Below are 18,215 nucleotides of genomic sequence, written 5' to 3' on the forward strand. Positions count from 1 at the left end.
ACTTATTGGGAGAGAATTAGACAAAATAATGCACGCGTGCTGATGTTGATGCGTCTAATGCACGAGCCCCGAAGGGGAGTGCATTAGACGCATCAACATCAGCACAAGTGCATTATTTTGTCTAATTTCGAGCAATAAGTAATAAAGTTTATTAATCTATTTCATACACGAGAAGAAAAAACACGTGATTTTTACTTTTTTTATATAACAAATTATCACTAAAATGTTGGAAAACAGAACCAAATCTAAATGCATCAACCCGCCCGAAAAATGAATCAATCCTACGCGACGCGAACGCGCGAGAAACACTGCGCGTAGTACGCGGAGTGCACAATATACACAATCAATGCATGTTTCGTACTTTTCTAACAGCTTTTCTGATTGGCTGCTTTGATATAAGAGTGTATGAATTATTAATAATAGCCGGGAGGGTGCCTGTTTATAGGGACAATGTCGGGAACCACGTCACGCTATTGTTCGACGTAGGCTACATCATTTTTGACGCATGCGTGTTCGTCAATACAGCTTTAGTCTCCTCCACTTTCGCAACACGGTACGTGGAGTGACTGAAATCACACTGACGGCGGAGGAGAATACTAGCTGGTGAGTTTAATTCTATCAAGCATATAATTATATATAATACCTGAACAATCACCGTCATTTGATCGATTTACTAAACAATATATTGTCAACTTAAAATATAATTTACAAATTGTAAACATGTTAACTTATATATTTGTGTCATAAAGTATAACGACACGTGAATAATATCACTGGAAACAAAATGGCCGCTAATCCGCCTATTGTCTAGACCTAGGCTACATCTTCCGGTTTGATTACGTCATTACAGATGCTCATCCCAATTCTATTATTCCTGTTATAGCACACACTCACTGTGTACTTCGCGTTCACTTGTTCACTTCGCGTTCACTTTCTGACTGAAAATGGGCCAAAATTGAACGCCGGGCAACAGTGATTGTGGTTTTATGTCTGTGAATTTCGTTTTGCACTATTGTTAAGCGTGAATAATGTTACACCATTAACATGTTTCTTCCACAACATCTGTAAAAAACAACGAAGCTTTCCATAAACAATAAGAACCTTCTGACTCAGGCAATTGAACACACATACATTTTAATGACTCATATTTTCTCAACACAATAAACTCGCCTGTATACGTGGGAGATATTTGCACCAATTGCCAATTCTGAATAGCCGTCACCGTAATTGATCGAATACTTCCCCACAATAGATCCTTCGTGTATCATTTGGCCCCATATCTCGATATTTGTAGGCACTACATTGAATATTTGTGCTGAAAAGAAGTGGAACCAAAATATCAAATTAATAGTTTGGAATATTGGAAAAACTATTGCTATGAATGTCATCATTGTTTTTCTTTTTGTTTATTTCTCAAAAATTTTTTTTACAATTTTTCCCATTTTCTTTTTGTCCTTTTGTTTCTTAATTTATTTTAATTTTTTTAATTGCTCCCATTTTTTTTATTTCGTTAAATCTGTTCTATTTTCCAGTATCACCGTGAAGTACTAATGACATTTGGCTTACAAAAATGACTTCGGCCTCACGGCCAAAAAAACACTTTGCCCTCCCTTTGCACATGCCAAGTTTTTGGGATTCCAATTTTCAAACCCAATGGACTTAGATATACAGCCTGTCTAAAAAAATGTGCAAGTGAAAAGCACCCTCTTTGGCAATTAGAAAATACCGTGATGACATGATGCTTACATCAAGGGCCGTAGTCTTAGCTCTCAAATGCCGTTTGTTCTGTTCAATATCGAGATATGTTTAGTTAACAACGGAAGGGTAAAATCACAATTGTGCCACTTGTATTTTTATGTTATTTATATGCTTGCCATTTATAAAGCATGGACTTTTTTCTTATGTAGTGCTGTCTCTTCATTCTACGCTTTGAAATACAGCATGGATTTTTTTCATTCTTATGTTTTCTATTATCTTTGTTTTCGTCAGTGATGTGTTTTGAAAATACAGCATGATTTTTTTAAAATTCTTATGTTTTCTATTGCGCTGTGTTTTGATCACATAGCCTAGCATGTATTTTTTCCTCTTATGATTTGTGTTATAGTGCACTATTTTGAAAATACAGCATTCCCGCCTGCTTCTAACTCAACGAGCCTGGCAATATATTACCTGTACAACCGACAAGTTCAAAACGCATGCTGATGTGGCCGCCGTGCCACGCTGCAGGCCGTATCCTGATGTAAGTAGCCTTAATTGGTTTAGCAAATAGTCTTGTTTCGACTGTGGTTTGGTCGGTATTTCCATCAAATATCTGTGGTATGAAAATATAATTATTTAAAACCATCAACCAAATTTATAAAACTTGTTATGTGCATCAAATGTTAATGTGACATAGAAACCAAATTTTTCAGCCAGTGTTGATTGTTTGAGTCCGGACTCGAGTACATTTTGTCGGACTCGGACCAAAATGACTTGGCTCAGCTTGGTCTCGGACAAAACAGAAATTTGAATCGAAGTACAGTTCATTGAAATTGGAATTCCAATTTCCTTTCTCACGAAGTAAGGGCTAAGAGTGAAATTGTATAATTGTGTTTGGGAGTGGCTTTCTCTCTTTCTCCTTTTCCTTACTATTTTCTTCCATTTCTTGCTTTGTTAATCAAAGCTATCTGGGCCAGTATGCATATTATTACACTGGCTATCCAGACTTGTGCATTTTTATTGTATAAGCTTGGAACGGTCCATGGATTTCCAATGGATTAGCATGTGTCCCTCACGGACCAACCTGGGTAAACAAACAAACAATGATATCCATGTAAAATACGAAAGATCTCAAAGTTTCAAGTCTTAACGCTTTTCATATACATTACGGCAGTATTTTACATGCCATAATGTAATGTAGTTGGTTTCAAATTACTTTCTTGCGCTCGAGTTGAGACTCTGACACAAAAGGACTCGGAACTTGGTTCAGACTCGGATACAAATTACCTCAGCTTGTACTCGGATGAGATGGTCTGCTGCAGGGGCTATTTTAACGTGTCTAGTGGCACGTTTGTGCAGTGAGATTAAAATTCCGTGCAGTGAGAATTGGGGTGCTCATAGCACCTATACCGTATGGTCACTTCCAGGTTTCAATTACAAAATTTCCGCGCTGCACGCACGTAAGATGTCTCTACCCCCTTCCTCATGTTTCTCGAAAACTCCCATTTCCAAAGGGCCTCAAATGCAAGTTTGCGAACCACTAGTATTGTCAGCGCCCACCCTGCCCTGTCCAAGTTATATAAATCATGAATAATTATGAGTGTTGGGGAAGCTCTCCGGCTCGATGCCTTGAAAAGGCTTAAATGTAAAAACTCGCGAGCATGGGGATCTACCCCCTGGGCCCCGCCAAGTCGGGGCTTCGCCCTCGACTCCATAAGGGGATCTAATATTATAAGGCGGATGCCTGCACCCCACCCGTTTGAGTTCGCAACATTAAAACGTGCTAATAAAAATAGTCCTATAATCCCTATAAGTGAGCAAAGTGTTGGACTGCAGTAATTTCTCCCCTAAAATCATTTTGTTCGGCCTTCGGCTAAGTTGCTTTTTTCAATTCAATGTTATGGTGATTTTTTTAGAAGATTGTTATTTTTTTAGAAGATTGTTTTTACTCATTTCATGGGCAATTATTTTCTGTGTTCAAAAAGTAACAAAATAAAAGAGTATTTTGCAGGTTTGTTTGCAGGCTAAGTGCTGCTTTATCAGAGTGTCAAGTGTCCAAACATTCAGGTAACTAATACCATGAATACGGTCAAAAATGAGTCACTGAAAATGCGTGATTTTTAAAAAGCTCCAAAACTCGAGAGGGAAAAATAGAATTTATTTGGGGCTGATTTTTTGAAAAAGAGGATTCTTTTAGGAACTTTCCCAAAACTTTCCCAAAAGGATTTTTTTGACCATGAAAGCAAAAAGAACCAATTTTTTTTCGCTCGCTACGCTCACAGATGATCTTTTTGACCGAAAAAGCATACAAAAACATGGTTTTTTTTCACTCGCTATACGCTCACAGAGTAAACATTTTTGGCTTTTTGTGATGGGGTGGGGGCGGGGGGGTGATCCTACCTACGCCCCTACCCCAACACCCCCTCCCCGGCCCGCGAGCTCGTTGCCGCTGGTTGATCACCGAGACTTTACATCGCGAACGTGCAGTGACTTTTTTCTCCTAAAATTTGCTGCATGTTTTGACTGTAACTTTGAAATGTTTATCTCTTTCATTCAACTTAGGCCTAAAAAATTGTTTGATTGGCGTAACATAAAAAATTAAGGTATATAGTACTTTTTTTTCGCACACATATTTTAAGCTGTAAATTGGGTTCTGATAAAGGCCTTGGAACTTTTTTTATTTTTAACTTTTTTAATTTTAATTTTTTATTAAATTCTTTTTCGCTAAAAAATACGAAAAAAAGTCTAGGGTCGGACCTTTTTTTAGGGTCGGTCGGGTTACGCCAATCAAAAAATTTTATTAGGCCTTATTAGTTCAATTATTCATCATCGTGATTTAAAGACGGTAACCCTATTGGTTTAGGATATGGATTGTCTTCAAACTTGCATACAATTTCAAATATCAGGTGTGAAATATTAGTATTAGCATACATTCAATATACTACGGACACTGCAAAATCAAGCAAACAGGCGGGCCTTTTAAATTGAAGTAAATGAAATGTTATTGAACAACGCAAACCAGCAAAATTTGTCATAAGTTTGAATAGCCATTACAATTTCAAATATCGTCCCCTTTATGCATCTATGTGAGAAAACGAGAACATTTTCAGCGTAAATGTGAATAATTAGCACAACTAGCAAACCACGTGAATTGCATTCTAATCCAGTATCCTGAAACAACATTGTGTGCCAGCATTATCCTGACGCTTTGCCATACCACTACGCCCAAATATCATTCTTGACAAGATATCGCATGCTTCTTTTCAATCATGCATTTCACATTTTTCTTTTCTTTTATGTTCTTTTTTCATGATAAAATTATTTTTCTTTATTTTATTTTTAGGCCTAATCAATTCTTTAGTGGGGGAGGCTCTCTTATATATTTTGTCATGTTCCTCGTATCGTGCTTGACAAGATAAGGTCATGATGCTTTTAAAGTTTATTTTGCTCCTTATGTATTTCTTTATTTTTTGTTTTAAGGGATGAGCCTATAGGAATAACGACCAAACAAAGAAATTCTTGTTTATGCCGTAATATTGTAGTCTTTCAACCCTTTCACAACTTCAGCTGTGTAACTTACAAAAATTCCCGCTAAAAAGTGGTTCTTTTAATTTTAGAAAATACATTAATAATCGCATTGGACTTTTCGTACTGATCGTACTATAAGTGACCACCAGCCTATAATGTTCTAATCACACTATAGACTGGGATTACATGTGACGTCATTGCCAGGCAATTGGTCTCTATTGTTCCTTGTCCAGAAATATGCCCACGCAGTCAGGGACCGTGCTTTTAAAACGCCCGCCAGATCACAATAAGGCCATTGAACTGCGTAGTAGCCATACGTACTCACTGAAGTATAACGGTAGCACGTTCCCTTACCGACTCATTATTAATGTGTGGAAAGGGGTCAGGGACGGCATTCTGATCATTCTAATCCTTTCTTTTGAGGTCAATAGATAAAAGGAAGGCCTTGAACACAGGTGTGGAGTTGTAGATAATATTTAATCATCAAAGCTGATGGCATAAGAAATTTCGAGGAGGCAGCGCTTATTATTTCTTGTAAACACAATCTAATGTGGTACTCACTACATGTAGAAGTCCGGGCGGGTCTGCAAATTAGTGCATGAAGCTAGTAAAGATATAGCTTCATGTTCAGTTTAATCAATTAAAATACTATGGCTGGATATCAAAAAAATCGCGAAGCATTATTTCTTGTTATGGACGACAAGTATTACTTTTTATATTATTATGACAAAATCCAGTCCCTTCTCAATTGAATAGGCTCCGAGATTAGACTTTCCTTTCCAAAAATAAATTATATGGCCTAGAGGACATGATATAGGCCTAATCTAAACCCATATTCGGTACCCAGAAACCTTCACAGTCCGAGCGGCGCTTGCACTCGCATCGCATTAAACTAGACAAAGTTCGCTAAACTGAGGCCTGCTTCAATTGCCAACCTTTATCGAGGGGCATCTATGCGGTGTCTTTAAGCGCGTGCGTATGTACACCAGCGCCATCGAACTCCAGCGAGTGATGCTGCGCCTAATAAAATTCGTACTGAAACCTTTTTCCCTCTTTCCCACCATGCACTATTCCAGGGGAGTATGAGTGTCGCAAAATACATCATCTCCCCGGGGGAGTACAGAGTTATGTTCATTGCATTCTGGAAAACGGACATTTCGGCTGGTGCCTTCATCACAAAAAAGGAATCCCCGATCATCACGATAATGGCGCGCGATCACGAACACACGGCAAGCGGCAGAGCGTTTCAACCAATGACAAGCCTTGATTCTTTCCGTTTGTCTGCAATGCGCGTGCGCCACGCCGCTAATTGCAACCGGCAGGGTAGTATGAAACCAGCTTTATACTGACGTGACCCCGGATGTGACGTCACTGTCACATCAGGGTGAAATGGTATTGAACAACGCAAACCAGCAAAAGTTGTCATAAGTTTGAATAGCCATTAGAACAATCGTGAATATAGTGTCAGAAAGTCTTACACATCTTAGTATAACCTTGTCGTTAGTGTGATACTGAATGCAGCGCCATATTTGGAATATATTCGTACACGGTGTGGGCAAATAGTTGGTCAAATATAGGCTAAGTAGGCCTAAATCATGAAAATCGCTTAATCTGAATAATACCAACCAGTAACGGACACTGAGACAGCACTACGTTTGACGTTTGAGGTAAGTAAAGCTTTTCCTTGTTATAAAAATCAAGGAAAAGGCAGTCATTTTTATCACAACGCGATATTTAAAAAAAGTACATTTTGAGAGGGCCTACGCTGGTTCTTTTGATTCTAGTGTAAAATCTGTTCATCACATGCAGTCCGATTTGGTATCTATGGTTTCATCAAAGTCTTGAGAACTCTTTTTGATGGTATGTTGGTTAACAAAAACGATACTGTTAAAAATAGCGGTATTTATGCAAGCGACGTATCTATTGTGTAAAATGCATTGAAAATTGTCGGCTAAAGAGGGCATAAATTAAAATCGCGAAGAGTAATAGCAACAATAACTATCTACATTCCAAGCGGAAACGCTTTTCAAAAACATACCACCTTTTTCGGGCAATCGCTGAAACCGAAATATGAAATTCCAGGCCATCTGTAAAAAAGTGCGTGAGCAGAAATGACCATGAACTTGGGTCACCGAAACAAGTGTTTATATTGGTGTCAGGCCTATCATAGTGATATAACAATTAGCCTCCAATAATGGCTTTCATTTGAACCGTTATTTGTTAAACTGCGATTTTTACTTTTGAGAAATCAATGAATGTATCAAAAACTTTTCGAAAGTCGATATAAAATGGCCTAACCCGTTAAGTGTATATCAATGTTGATCTATTTTTCTGTGCGAACTGGTATTAGAGTGAAACGTCTCGAATTCACCGATTTCATTCGGCCTGGTCCAGAATCCCGGGCGTGTGAAATTTGGTAACAACAATTCGTGTGATTTGTCACGATATCTTCAAAAATACATCGATTTGGAGCGTAATATTTCAGGATGGTAATGAGAAAAATTTGATCTTTTGAGAAAAATCGGGTGATGGATGATTCTGACGACCGGTTTCGGACCTTTAACAAACGAACACGCGCATTTAGATATTTTCAATTACAGTTCTGTACGTGAAAACTCACCATTTCGCCTTGATTATTTGGTTGTTGCACAAACGTCCAATATTCACCGTCATTACTGTATTGAACTTTGAAGCTGGTCACCCAATGTGGAAGGTCTTGTCTTCCTTGAATCATCACACCAAGCACCCAAGTTGAATCACTCAAGTTTGCCTGGATCCATTGGTTGGTATCAATGAATTGGGCGGTCCATGCTCCATGAGTACCGGACTGTGCAACACGATTCAGACGAGCATTGGTAGGTTCGTAACCGGCAGAATGTATGGACGACGCTGTGAGATGACTGTCAGGTATTCGACCATCTTCAACACCAAGACGGTTTTGGCAAGTAGATTGAGCTGGTCAAGAAAATACAAGAAAAGCGATATGATCAGTGACGGATCCAAGTGTTTGAGATAAGAGGGGAGGGTCACATTCAAAGGGCTGCGATCTCGCGAAGTGCCCATGGCGCCACTTTAGCGCCGCGGGTGGGACTTATTACTTTGATTTTTCCCCTAATGCATGCATTATCCTAATAATAATAGGGCCATAACCTAGTCTGTGCTACCATGTACCTAAATACCCATATGGAGATAAACTTCGCGGTTTGTGACTCGCGGGTTGGGTCCCCCTAAATCCAGGGCCGGACTTACCCTTTTGGGGGCCCTGGGCCAGCCCAAAATTTGGAGGTCCCAAACGCACCGTGAGGAAGGCATGTGCACTCAAGTGGCCAAGTTTTAAAACTTTACCAGGACAAATTGTCAATTTTAGACTATGTTAGCCCAAATTGAAGCTGAATTTTGTTATATAACAGGGCAGTGCGCGCGAAGCGCTCAAGATTTTATGCAATTTTTGTACCCTATTTTGGCCCAAAACATGGTGTTTTCGGCTAAAACGGAAGATGGATAGTGCACAGGGCAATTTTGGGGGCCCCCAAAATTTAGGACCGGATCTGATTGTCGGGAGCACAAGCCGTTTTTCGGCAATTTTCCTGTGGGATTTTTTTTTAAATTTCAGATCGGGGACACGTGCCCCCGTGCCCCTATGACGCTACGCCACTGGTGGGTAGTGCAAGCGATTTCTGGCAAACCCCGGTGGTATTAGTATTGCTCACACCCATACTGATAGTGTATTTAACTTCGGGAGCACTAATTCAAAAGCGTTCTAAAAAGCCTTTAATTATTTACAGATACTCTGTCACTCATCGTCACCTCTTTTAAATTCGTTACACTGGCTTCCAATAGACAAGAGAATTTGCTTCAAAGTGCTACTCTACATTTACAAGACTTTGAACGATCTGGCACCACCCTACCTCTCTGATTGTCTGACCATCCGTGTTCCAACTAGGGAAGGTCTTCGTTCAAATCAAGATCTTACGCGCCTTATCATTCCTAAGACAAACAGACTGATAGGCGATGGATCGTTCAGTGTCTTTGGACCCAGAATCTGGAACAATCTTCCTTCATCCATTAGGTCATCTCCCACAGTTACTACTTTCAAACATAGTCTGAAAACCCATCTTTTTAACCATTGCTGATTTTATGTTGTTTCTTTTGCATATTTTTGTTTTCTTGTAGTCTTTAGTATAGTAGGATAGGTTTTCTGTAAAGTGCAATGATTATTTCTTTGAAATTGCGCTATATAAATGCCGTTGTATGTATGTATATGTATATGGTCGAATCCAACGAAAAGTGTACACGGCATGTTCAGGGCCATAACTTAAAAGTATTAATCAATTGGCATTCGTTTTTGTATTGTGTTTATTCGCCTTGATCATACGCTTCGCGCCATATATAATAAGACCCCCTTCTGTGAAAAACTTAGACACAGAGACCCCAAAACATGCTATTTTTACCCATTTTTTCAAAATATTTCTTAAAGTATTTTTGAAAACATATAAATCAGTTATGAAAAGAAGTCATTGGATTGAATCTAAATTTATTTCCTGAAAGGTGTGTATTCAAAGATTGCCTGTTCAATTTTTCACATATTTGTACATAATTATGATTTTTTTGTGATAATTTTTTGAGTGGTATTTTTTACATTACCTACGAATACAATTTTTATAGCACTAGATATATCTTTAAAAATGGAAATCACTAATAAATGCGCAATTGATACAAGCTTTGATATGTCCAATACTGAAATGCATTGCATTCGGACATCTTTATTATTGTGTTTAGCTGCCAGAAATTCTAAATGGCACAAAGGTAGGTTTGGTAAAAAATATGCATTACCTCCGAATACATGTTAAAAGCTGTGCCATTTCCACAAAGTGAGAGAATAGTAAACAATAGTTAAGCAATAGGTGCAGGGTAATACACTCTTTATTTCTACCAAGTTTTAATAGCCTGCGTTTAAATATTTCTGAGATGTCAACCATAAAAGCAAGTATTCGTAGGTAAATTTCGGTAACCGAATGTTACCTACGAATACAATTTGACATCATGACAGTATTGTGAAACACCGCCATTCATGCCAATGCCCATATTGGTACATAATAAAGGCCTGTATGTTTACTATCAAATCATATGTCAATGAAAGTTGCGAATTCACATACATGCCCACCATGCAAAACTGAATACGGCTTAATTGGTGAAAAATATGTACTGAAATAGACGACGGTCTGCTCATTTGAAAGAAAAATCAGATTCAAAGAAGATTAGAAGGGGATAAATACTTGGATTTGTCAACTGTCATGTGTGCTTCATTTTAAATGTTTACCGACCTTCTGGTTTCTGAGTAATTTGTGTCCAAATTGATTTATTCGAAGGTAACTTTTGACGTTTTCGCTAAGGTTACCTACGAATACCATGGAAAAACGACTGTTCTCATTGTCTCATGATCTAGACAACACATTGATGGACCCTGGTATAAAGCTAATTGTAGTTGCCCTCAAACGAAAGGCCACAAGACGTAACTGACTCCAAGATGGACTTCACAAGTCTGCAATAACGGTTTTAAGCGATTTGTGTGCAATTAAGCAAATTAAAGTCACTTTAGTGCCTTTGTTTCTTACTTCAATCCTCTTTCAACCGCTGTGAACCGACATTATTAATACATGATAGGGTCTAAAGTATCAATAAACGCACATAAAGAAAATAATACATTCAAAGTGCTTTATAAAATGAAGTTTTGATTGCGATATCCACCAAAAGTCTAATTCTTACCTACAAATACTGAAATGTTACTTACGAATACAGCATAATACATGACATGTGTAATGAAGTGTCTCTACCAATGGAAATTAATTGTCAAAACCTTTAAGCGGTACCCCAGGACACTATTATTACCCATATACGGATTCATTCAACAATTATTTATTATGTAAAATTGCTGATTAACTACTTGTATATAAAAATGAAGTGGTCAAAATCTTGCTAAAAGCATCAAAATTTTTTGATCTAAGGTAATAGCATTTATTCATTTGGACGTACCATCTGAAAGAGATCTAAAAACTACCATTTTTTTAATTCATTACCATAATAGCCAAATTTAAACCTCTAAACTCAATATAGATATTGTTAAATCGCTCATGTTACCTACGAATACCCGGGTTTCTTCACCTTTTCATTGTATAAAGCGTTAGGTGTATGCGTATAATTCCGAATATTCTTGAAAACGTATATCCTACTCGTTCTAATACAATGTGTAAATTGATTCATACTCATTTGATAAGTAAAATACAGAAACTGACCTAAACTTCATTTTCAAAAATAAGCTAGCATAAATTGACTAAGATCATATTGATCGCGTTATAAAAATAAAAACAAATATTTTCTGGTTGAGCTTGCATTTTCCTGACACCCTGTGGTCTACATTACACGAAAAAAGCGTTAATGGGAATATTCCATTTGTTTTAGGTTGATTAGTATTGCGATAGTGAAAGCATCCTAGTGGTATTCGTAGGTAACATTGGGTTTTGATATCACATTTACTATCACACGTCCTGGATTTATTTTTCAAGATTAGTAATGGCACTTTTGGTTCCTATAAGGCCAATATGTCATCAATCAATGGGCAAAAGGAAAAAATTGTGGAGACATTTTTATTTCGGAGTTTTATTTTTGGCCCGTGGACACTTTTGGTTGGATTCGACCATATGTATGTATGTGTTTTTCATGTAAATTAAAAATACCCACATGCTTGAGCGCTTAGAACGTTTATAATTATGTCCCAAAATGGTAGTCTAACATAGAACATATAGGCATTAGCACAGCCAAAAAAAAAAGGAATTAGCTCCGTAATGAAAGACCATTATTCCAAAATGGAATTTATTTCTTAAATTATGACACCTCATTTTGTTGTAATGGTCCCCATATTGCAGATCTCACACCACCAAATAAATCCCCATAGAGATATGTACTAAATTTGCCTCAAGAAAACGTCATTTTTGCTTCGCAGGAGCGACTCAGTTCTTAACGACAGATATGATGGTTGAAATTAGCCCTAGCCTGATCCCTCTGACTGGGAAAAAAATAGGTTGCCCGTCATTATTCTGTACGACTGGCCCTCGCAGTCTTTGATGTCAGGGAATTACCTAATTATATCTAAAATCATGTCAGTGTTTCTGTATAGAAAAGGCTGCTTAAGATCATTAAAATATACTCGATCTCTCCGATCTGTAGTGCACTTGCAGGATTTGATATTACTAATCATGACCAATCCAAATTTAGCTAAAGTTATGCACATTTCTGCTAATTTTATAATGCTTACTTCAGGTCATCTATCATTTTTTTTGTTAAATGCATTCAGGGCGCACAACTATATCATACTATTTGGTGGCGTGAAATCTGATGCCGCAGCGTGTAAATACATTTAAACGATCGTAACCCAAGATTTGAAAGTTGTACCAAAATCACAATGCTTTGTATTCGGTATCCATTGAAGGAAATCTGTTAGACTCTTATTATATTATTCTCTTTGTTTCATACATTTGGAGGGGCTTTAAACATGTGATAATCAGTAAGAGTTGTCATTATTCACATCAGTGGCCATTATTCATTTAAGGTTATTAATTATTTTAAACTGTTGTGATTTGGTAGTTCACAGCATCTTACGAATCTTAGTGAGTTTTGGCAAAAACTGCATTGCTCAATTCATAGCGAGTGTGTAGAAGAATTAAAATATTACAGAGATACTTTTATAGGTGCTGTGGTTCTTGAGTTACGTTGTAAAGAGCGCTGAAACAACAACACTTTTGTAAAACGTACATAACTCATTAACAACAATAAATTAAGCAAGTTTGCAAAGTATACAATTTGTAGAATGAACTTTTGCAAAACATCAAGTTATTAATTTTAAATGATATATTGATGTAGATATTGAAAATCGATTTTAGGTTGCTTCGACCAACAATACCTCGTCTACCCTTAAAGCCTACGATCTTTTTTCAGAATTTACCTTTATTTTTTTTCAAAACCGATTTTTTGGCATATTTGTAATACTTACACATGTTCTAACTTAAATCTATGAGCAAACTGTCAAATTCGCCCTATTTGTAGTAAAACGGGATGATTTTCTGTTGGTCCGACATAAAATCATAATTTTTTAGATTATGATTTTATGTCGGCCACGATCGCAAACCGTAGTCTCCTACGAAACTAGTTTGGTTACCATTGTTACGCTCCTTCCACATGTGGAGGGAACGTAACCAAACTGGCCGCGTAGGAGACTATCTCGCTGTCCTAATCCAAATAGTGCGAGATATTTAGAGTGATAGAGGTGAAGTTTATGATGTTATTTTTGTGCCAATTCCCAATGTTTTTCGCGGCCAAATGTTGGTAACTTTCATAATGATTGCATATTATCATTTTGGAAGAAAAAAAGAAAAATCTATAAATTTAAAAAGATCGTACATTAAGGCTTTAATGTCATTTCAATATTTTTCTGGCCAACAAGGTTCTAAATGGCCATTTCATCATTGGTAACGTTAGACTCAACATTTTAGTATATATTTCTCAATTTCATCTTATGTTAACTAAAGTGGCGCTGTGGTGGCTCAATCAGTGTTTTTAAAAGGGTGCAATAGTATGAAACCTTGCTCAAAAGTTTTCCATCTGTCGCCCCACTGGTTTACTAACCTAGTGAGTTATCAAATTCCACTCGCTGAAAAATGATTGGTGCAGGAACGTTGTAGACGGAGTTAAACAGATTATCACCACATGTTAACGTTGCTTCATTCTGACACGATATACACTCGGTTGAATCAGGAACTCCATAGTTGCCAACTGTGTCACCGCAATAGCAAGCACCACTTCCGTGACGTATGGCAGCATAACTGAAAAAAAAGGAGAAATTTTTTGTCGGAATTAGGAAGTACCTGAATAGTGCATACTAATAATAATGAATTTGTAGTAGCCTAAAATAAATAGAAATTTGAATGCGTCACCTACCTGTATGGTTTGGGCTCGTGATTGAAGCAGCGTTTGACACAAGAGCTTGGTATTAGACTGTCCTTGTTATAAACGCCAGGGTTGACATAGAACTCGTGCAATCCTGTAGAATCGGGGTAACTGCCTGATTCACAAGAGCTTGGAATTAAATTGTCCATGTTGTAAACGCCAGGGTTGATATGCAACTCGTGCAATCCTGCAGTATCGGGGTAACAACCCAAGTACGCTTTGAAATTAAAATACAGAAATAACGTTAACGACTTTTGAAGTGTATATACGAAAAGGGGCAATTGTAAATGTAGTACGCAGTGATCCGTACCCCCCACACACACACACCCCCGACTACGTGAGAATTCGAGCGCAATGATTGCACTGGATCATTTCGGCGCGGGAATTTTGAATATCGCGCATTGAGAGCCGGCTGTTTTTATTCATTTTTATGGTCAATATGAGTTTGTTTTAAATACAACCATGTGATTCGTGCTTGATAATTATTTTTCTAACATGTAGTGATGAAACAGGATTAATTACTATAGCGATAAGTGAAAACAATCTTTAAATGTATTGCGCTGCACTAGACGTACGATGTAACTCTGTAATGCACCATTTATAGGTTAATAACTGCGCATCGGTTATTTGGAGGGCATTGTGAAAAATCTAAACATTTTGCCTTTGGAACCGAGGAATATTCCACGTGTGCGCATCTGTGTCGCCGGAACACTTCACTCGCACACAACTACCATATTTGCACATAGCGTGATTGCGCAGTGCTGTAATTGGTAAGTCCGTTTTAGCCTGTTCGACTTTTTGAAGGGCGAAATATACGTTTTGATAAAAATTATTTATTTCAACAAATTTTAGGGAATAAAATCTTGAGATTTGGTTGAGTGATGAGTTAAAAATGACGGTTATGAATTCGGTTAATAACTTTGTATCAGTTATGTGTCGGGCATTGTGAAAAATCTAAACATTTTGCTTTGGACCTCGGAAATATCCCTCGGGGCTGAGGTTAAAGGATTGTTCGAAGGAAGAAGTATTGAGAAGGATGGAGCTGCTTTGGAAGACATAAAGAAATCTTATGCAACAAAAATATACCCATGCTAGTCAGAAGGAAAGTATATAATCAATGTGTCCTTCCAACAATGATGTATGGCTCTGAAACATGGTATTTAGTAACTAAACTACAATCCGCCCAAAGAGCAATGGAACGGCAAAATGTTAAACATATCACTGCGAGACAAAGTATGGTGCTCAACCATCAGACAGCTGGCCGGTGTTGCAGACATTTTGAGAAAAATCAAACAATCAAAATGGAGATGGGCTGTACATGTTGCCAGAAGATATGATAACAGATGGACAAAGAGGTTGTTAGAATGGCAACCAAGAATGGGAAACAGAAGAGGAGGTGGAGAGTTGATAATAGTATCATAATATTGGCACAGCATAGGCGAGAGTAGTAGTAGATAGAAAGGACTGGAGTGATCATGAGGAGGGCTACATCCAACAGTGGATTAACATAGCCTAGATACATAAAGATTTAATTATACTTGATCTGAATTTCCTACCCAAAACTGTTTCTGACTCAGCTGACTGTCGTGGTATATAAAATGAAAATGCAAAGTAAATTTCTTACAGCGTTATGTACATAGAGTGTGATTGACCTTACCTTTCGGTGTCAGATGAGCTTTGAGTGAGTATGCTCTGCTGTGAGTACCAGTCGTTGTGAAAACATCTCCAACTCCTTTAGTAGAATAATTCGGTGGTGTAGAATAGTAGTGATCTGACACTTCTGAAGCTTCATATCCAAATAAGATTGGTGCTTTGTCACTCTGAATTCTCCATCCCATCAAATCCCCCGGTTCGAATTCTAACCACTCTAATTCATTGGTTATAATATGCATTACTTTCACATTGATGCTATGTCCACTTGGTATGATCGTTTCGCCCATTAATTGGAATTCAGTCATATCCGTTTTAATTGGTCTGTAGATCCCTGGTTTGAATCCTCCGTTGAATAGGTAAGTACGAAATTCCCACGCGTAGATCCTTCCATAACAATCGAATGGTTCAGAATTTATCAACAACATGTTAATGGTGTCATAATGTCCTCGTCCCGTCACTGGCAAGCCATGTGTATATTTGTTTGTTGCGCAAAAATCTGTAGTTTACGAAATGGGCAAAAAGGAATCAAACTTCAGTCATTTCATTTGTCAAGTTGACGGATTTTAATTTATTTACCCGCATACAAAAAAATACGCCAAATGCTATCATTTTCAAATAATTTTTTTCAAAGTTTACAATGTTGATTGGTTTGGCAATTTACTTGTATGACAGGAACGAGATCAAAATCCTGTTGATGAATGGAACTAATGGGACAAAAACCTGATACTTGTATTTGAATAGTGATTAGATGGCGGCCAATAAGTTTGTAGAACAAGGAACTTGCCAAAATATTACTCTTGAACGTCGTCACTGCCTACCTAAATGCACCTGTCGCAATTTTTTAAAACCATCTATGCCAACAAAATGGAAGTCTTACGATTGCTCCATGAGCCACTCTCCAATGACGGCTTACCAACATTAATCACCAGCAAACCTGACATTATGAAGGTAGGACTTTAAATTCGTGAATGGTGACTTGATAAACTGATATTAGGGTATAGACCACAATGCGAGAACAGTCCCATTGCTACCACCAACCTTATTCACTTGATGGCTCGCCTCAATTTTGCTATCAAAACGGTATGATGCTCCCTGAATCTCAGAAAACAATGGTGAAGACCTTCCACTATCGTGACCGAGTGGTGCTCCTTTATGGGGATCATGATTAATGTAACTCTTATCACCTTTAGCCAAATATAGATAAAGTTTATTTGCTCGTCATTCAAAGTGTATAGAAGGTGTGGATCTGATTACGCCAACTTTGTGCATTAAGATTCTGGGACCCCCATCTAGAAGACACCATTGAAAACCCAAATGTTAATGGATTTAAGATCTCATTTTCTTGTTTGGTTTTTTATTAATTATCCACGCCACTGTACCAGCACGTTTATCATTTGTGGTGGTGTCAGCAAGTCTTTTGGACCTTGGATGATCTTGAAATACGCAAATTCCATCCTTGAACTCTAAGGATTATTTCGTTGCTGTTGAATATCAATAACTTTGTCACCATTTACAACATCTGAGTTTTCACTATCATCGAGAGAAAGTTTCATGGTGATCCTGTGTTTGTTTCTTGTAGTACCTTTGAAATCAAGGAGGTAGGCTTTATCTACGCCGTGTCCTGCCCATATACAGGGATGCAAAAGTCGAATATTTTGCGGTAATGTCTTGAAGGAACAAGCTTTCAAATCAGACTTAACTTATTACCGTGCTCTCTAAATGTAAAAGTGTGAAAATCCCACTCGGGACTTGGAATGATTACATTTCACTCTATTCGGGCAGTTGTTCTTTTATCGATTTAGCGATGCGTGTCACGGAAAATTATGATTATTTATTCGGTTGCGGCACCCGGTCGAGGAATGTTTTTGTTAAATTTGAAGGTATAAGGACAGGGTTTGCTATCAAATTTCTTTATTGCTAATGGTATGGCACCGGCTCCCGTTATTCCCATTGTACTCGCTCCACTATCAGTGCTCATGGTCAGAAACCTATAAATCATTTTAATTATTATAATAGCATATTTCACTTGTTTGAAGTGTGCTCGTCATCAATTACATTAAAACAATGAATCTTCACCCCATTACTTTGTAAACACGACCAAGATAGCTCTAGATTCTTGGTCTCGCGCCCAGATTGCATGGTCTATTATGAACTACGAATGTTAGGACTGACAGAGGTCAGCTGTGAACAGGGCCGGATTTACCTTTTGGGGGGCCCTGGGCCAGGCCAAAATTTGGAGGCCCCTAACGCACCGTGAGGAAGGCATGTACACTCAAGTGGCCAAGTGTTTAGATTTTGCTAAGACATTCATGATGCAGTCATGGTCCATGGCAAAG

The 18,215-nt window shown here is 37.8% G+C and overlaps 1 protein-coding gene across 1 annotated transcript in view; it reads right to left on the bottom strand.

Moving 5' to 3' along the window:
- Positions 1-1,142: 1,142 nt before the first annotated feature.
- LOC140164033 (uncharacterized) overlaps positions 1,143-18,215 on the bottom strand; it is a 32,668-nt gene continuing 15,595 nt past the window's right edge. The window contains exons 4-9 of the mRNA XM_072187307.1: positions 15,884-16,375; positions 14,218-14,443; positions 13,906-14,102; positions 7,847-8,181; positions 2,170-2,311; positions 1,143-1,315 (exon numbers count right to left, since the gene is read on the bottom strand). Of these exons, the coding sequence (XP_072043408.1) occupies positions 1,143-1,315; positions 2,170-2,311; positions 7,847-8,181; positions 13,906-14,102; positions 14,218-14,443; positions 15,884-16,375 (1,565 nt within the window). The remainder of the gene's footprint in view (positions 1,316-2,169; positions 2,312-7,846; positions 8,182-13,905; positions 14,103-14,217; positions 14,444-15,883; positions 16,376-18,215) is intronic.

The sequence above is a fragment of the Amphiura filiformis genome, chromosome 1 (genome assembly GCF_039555335.1).
Source record: "Amphiura filiformis chromosome 1, Afil_fr2py, whole genome shotgun sequence".
NCBI classification, from domain to species: domain Eukaryota; kingdom Metazoa; phylum Echinodermata; class Ophiuroidea; order Amphilepidida; family Amphiuridae; genus Amphiura; species Amphiura filiformis.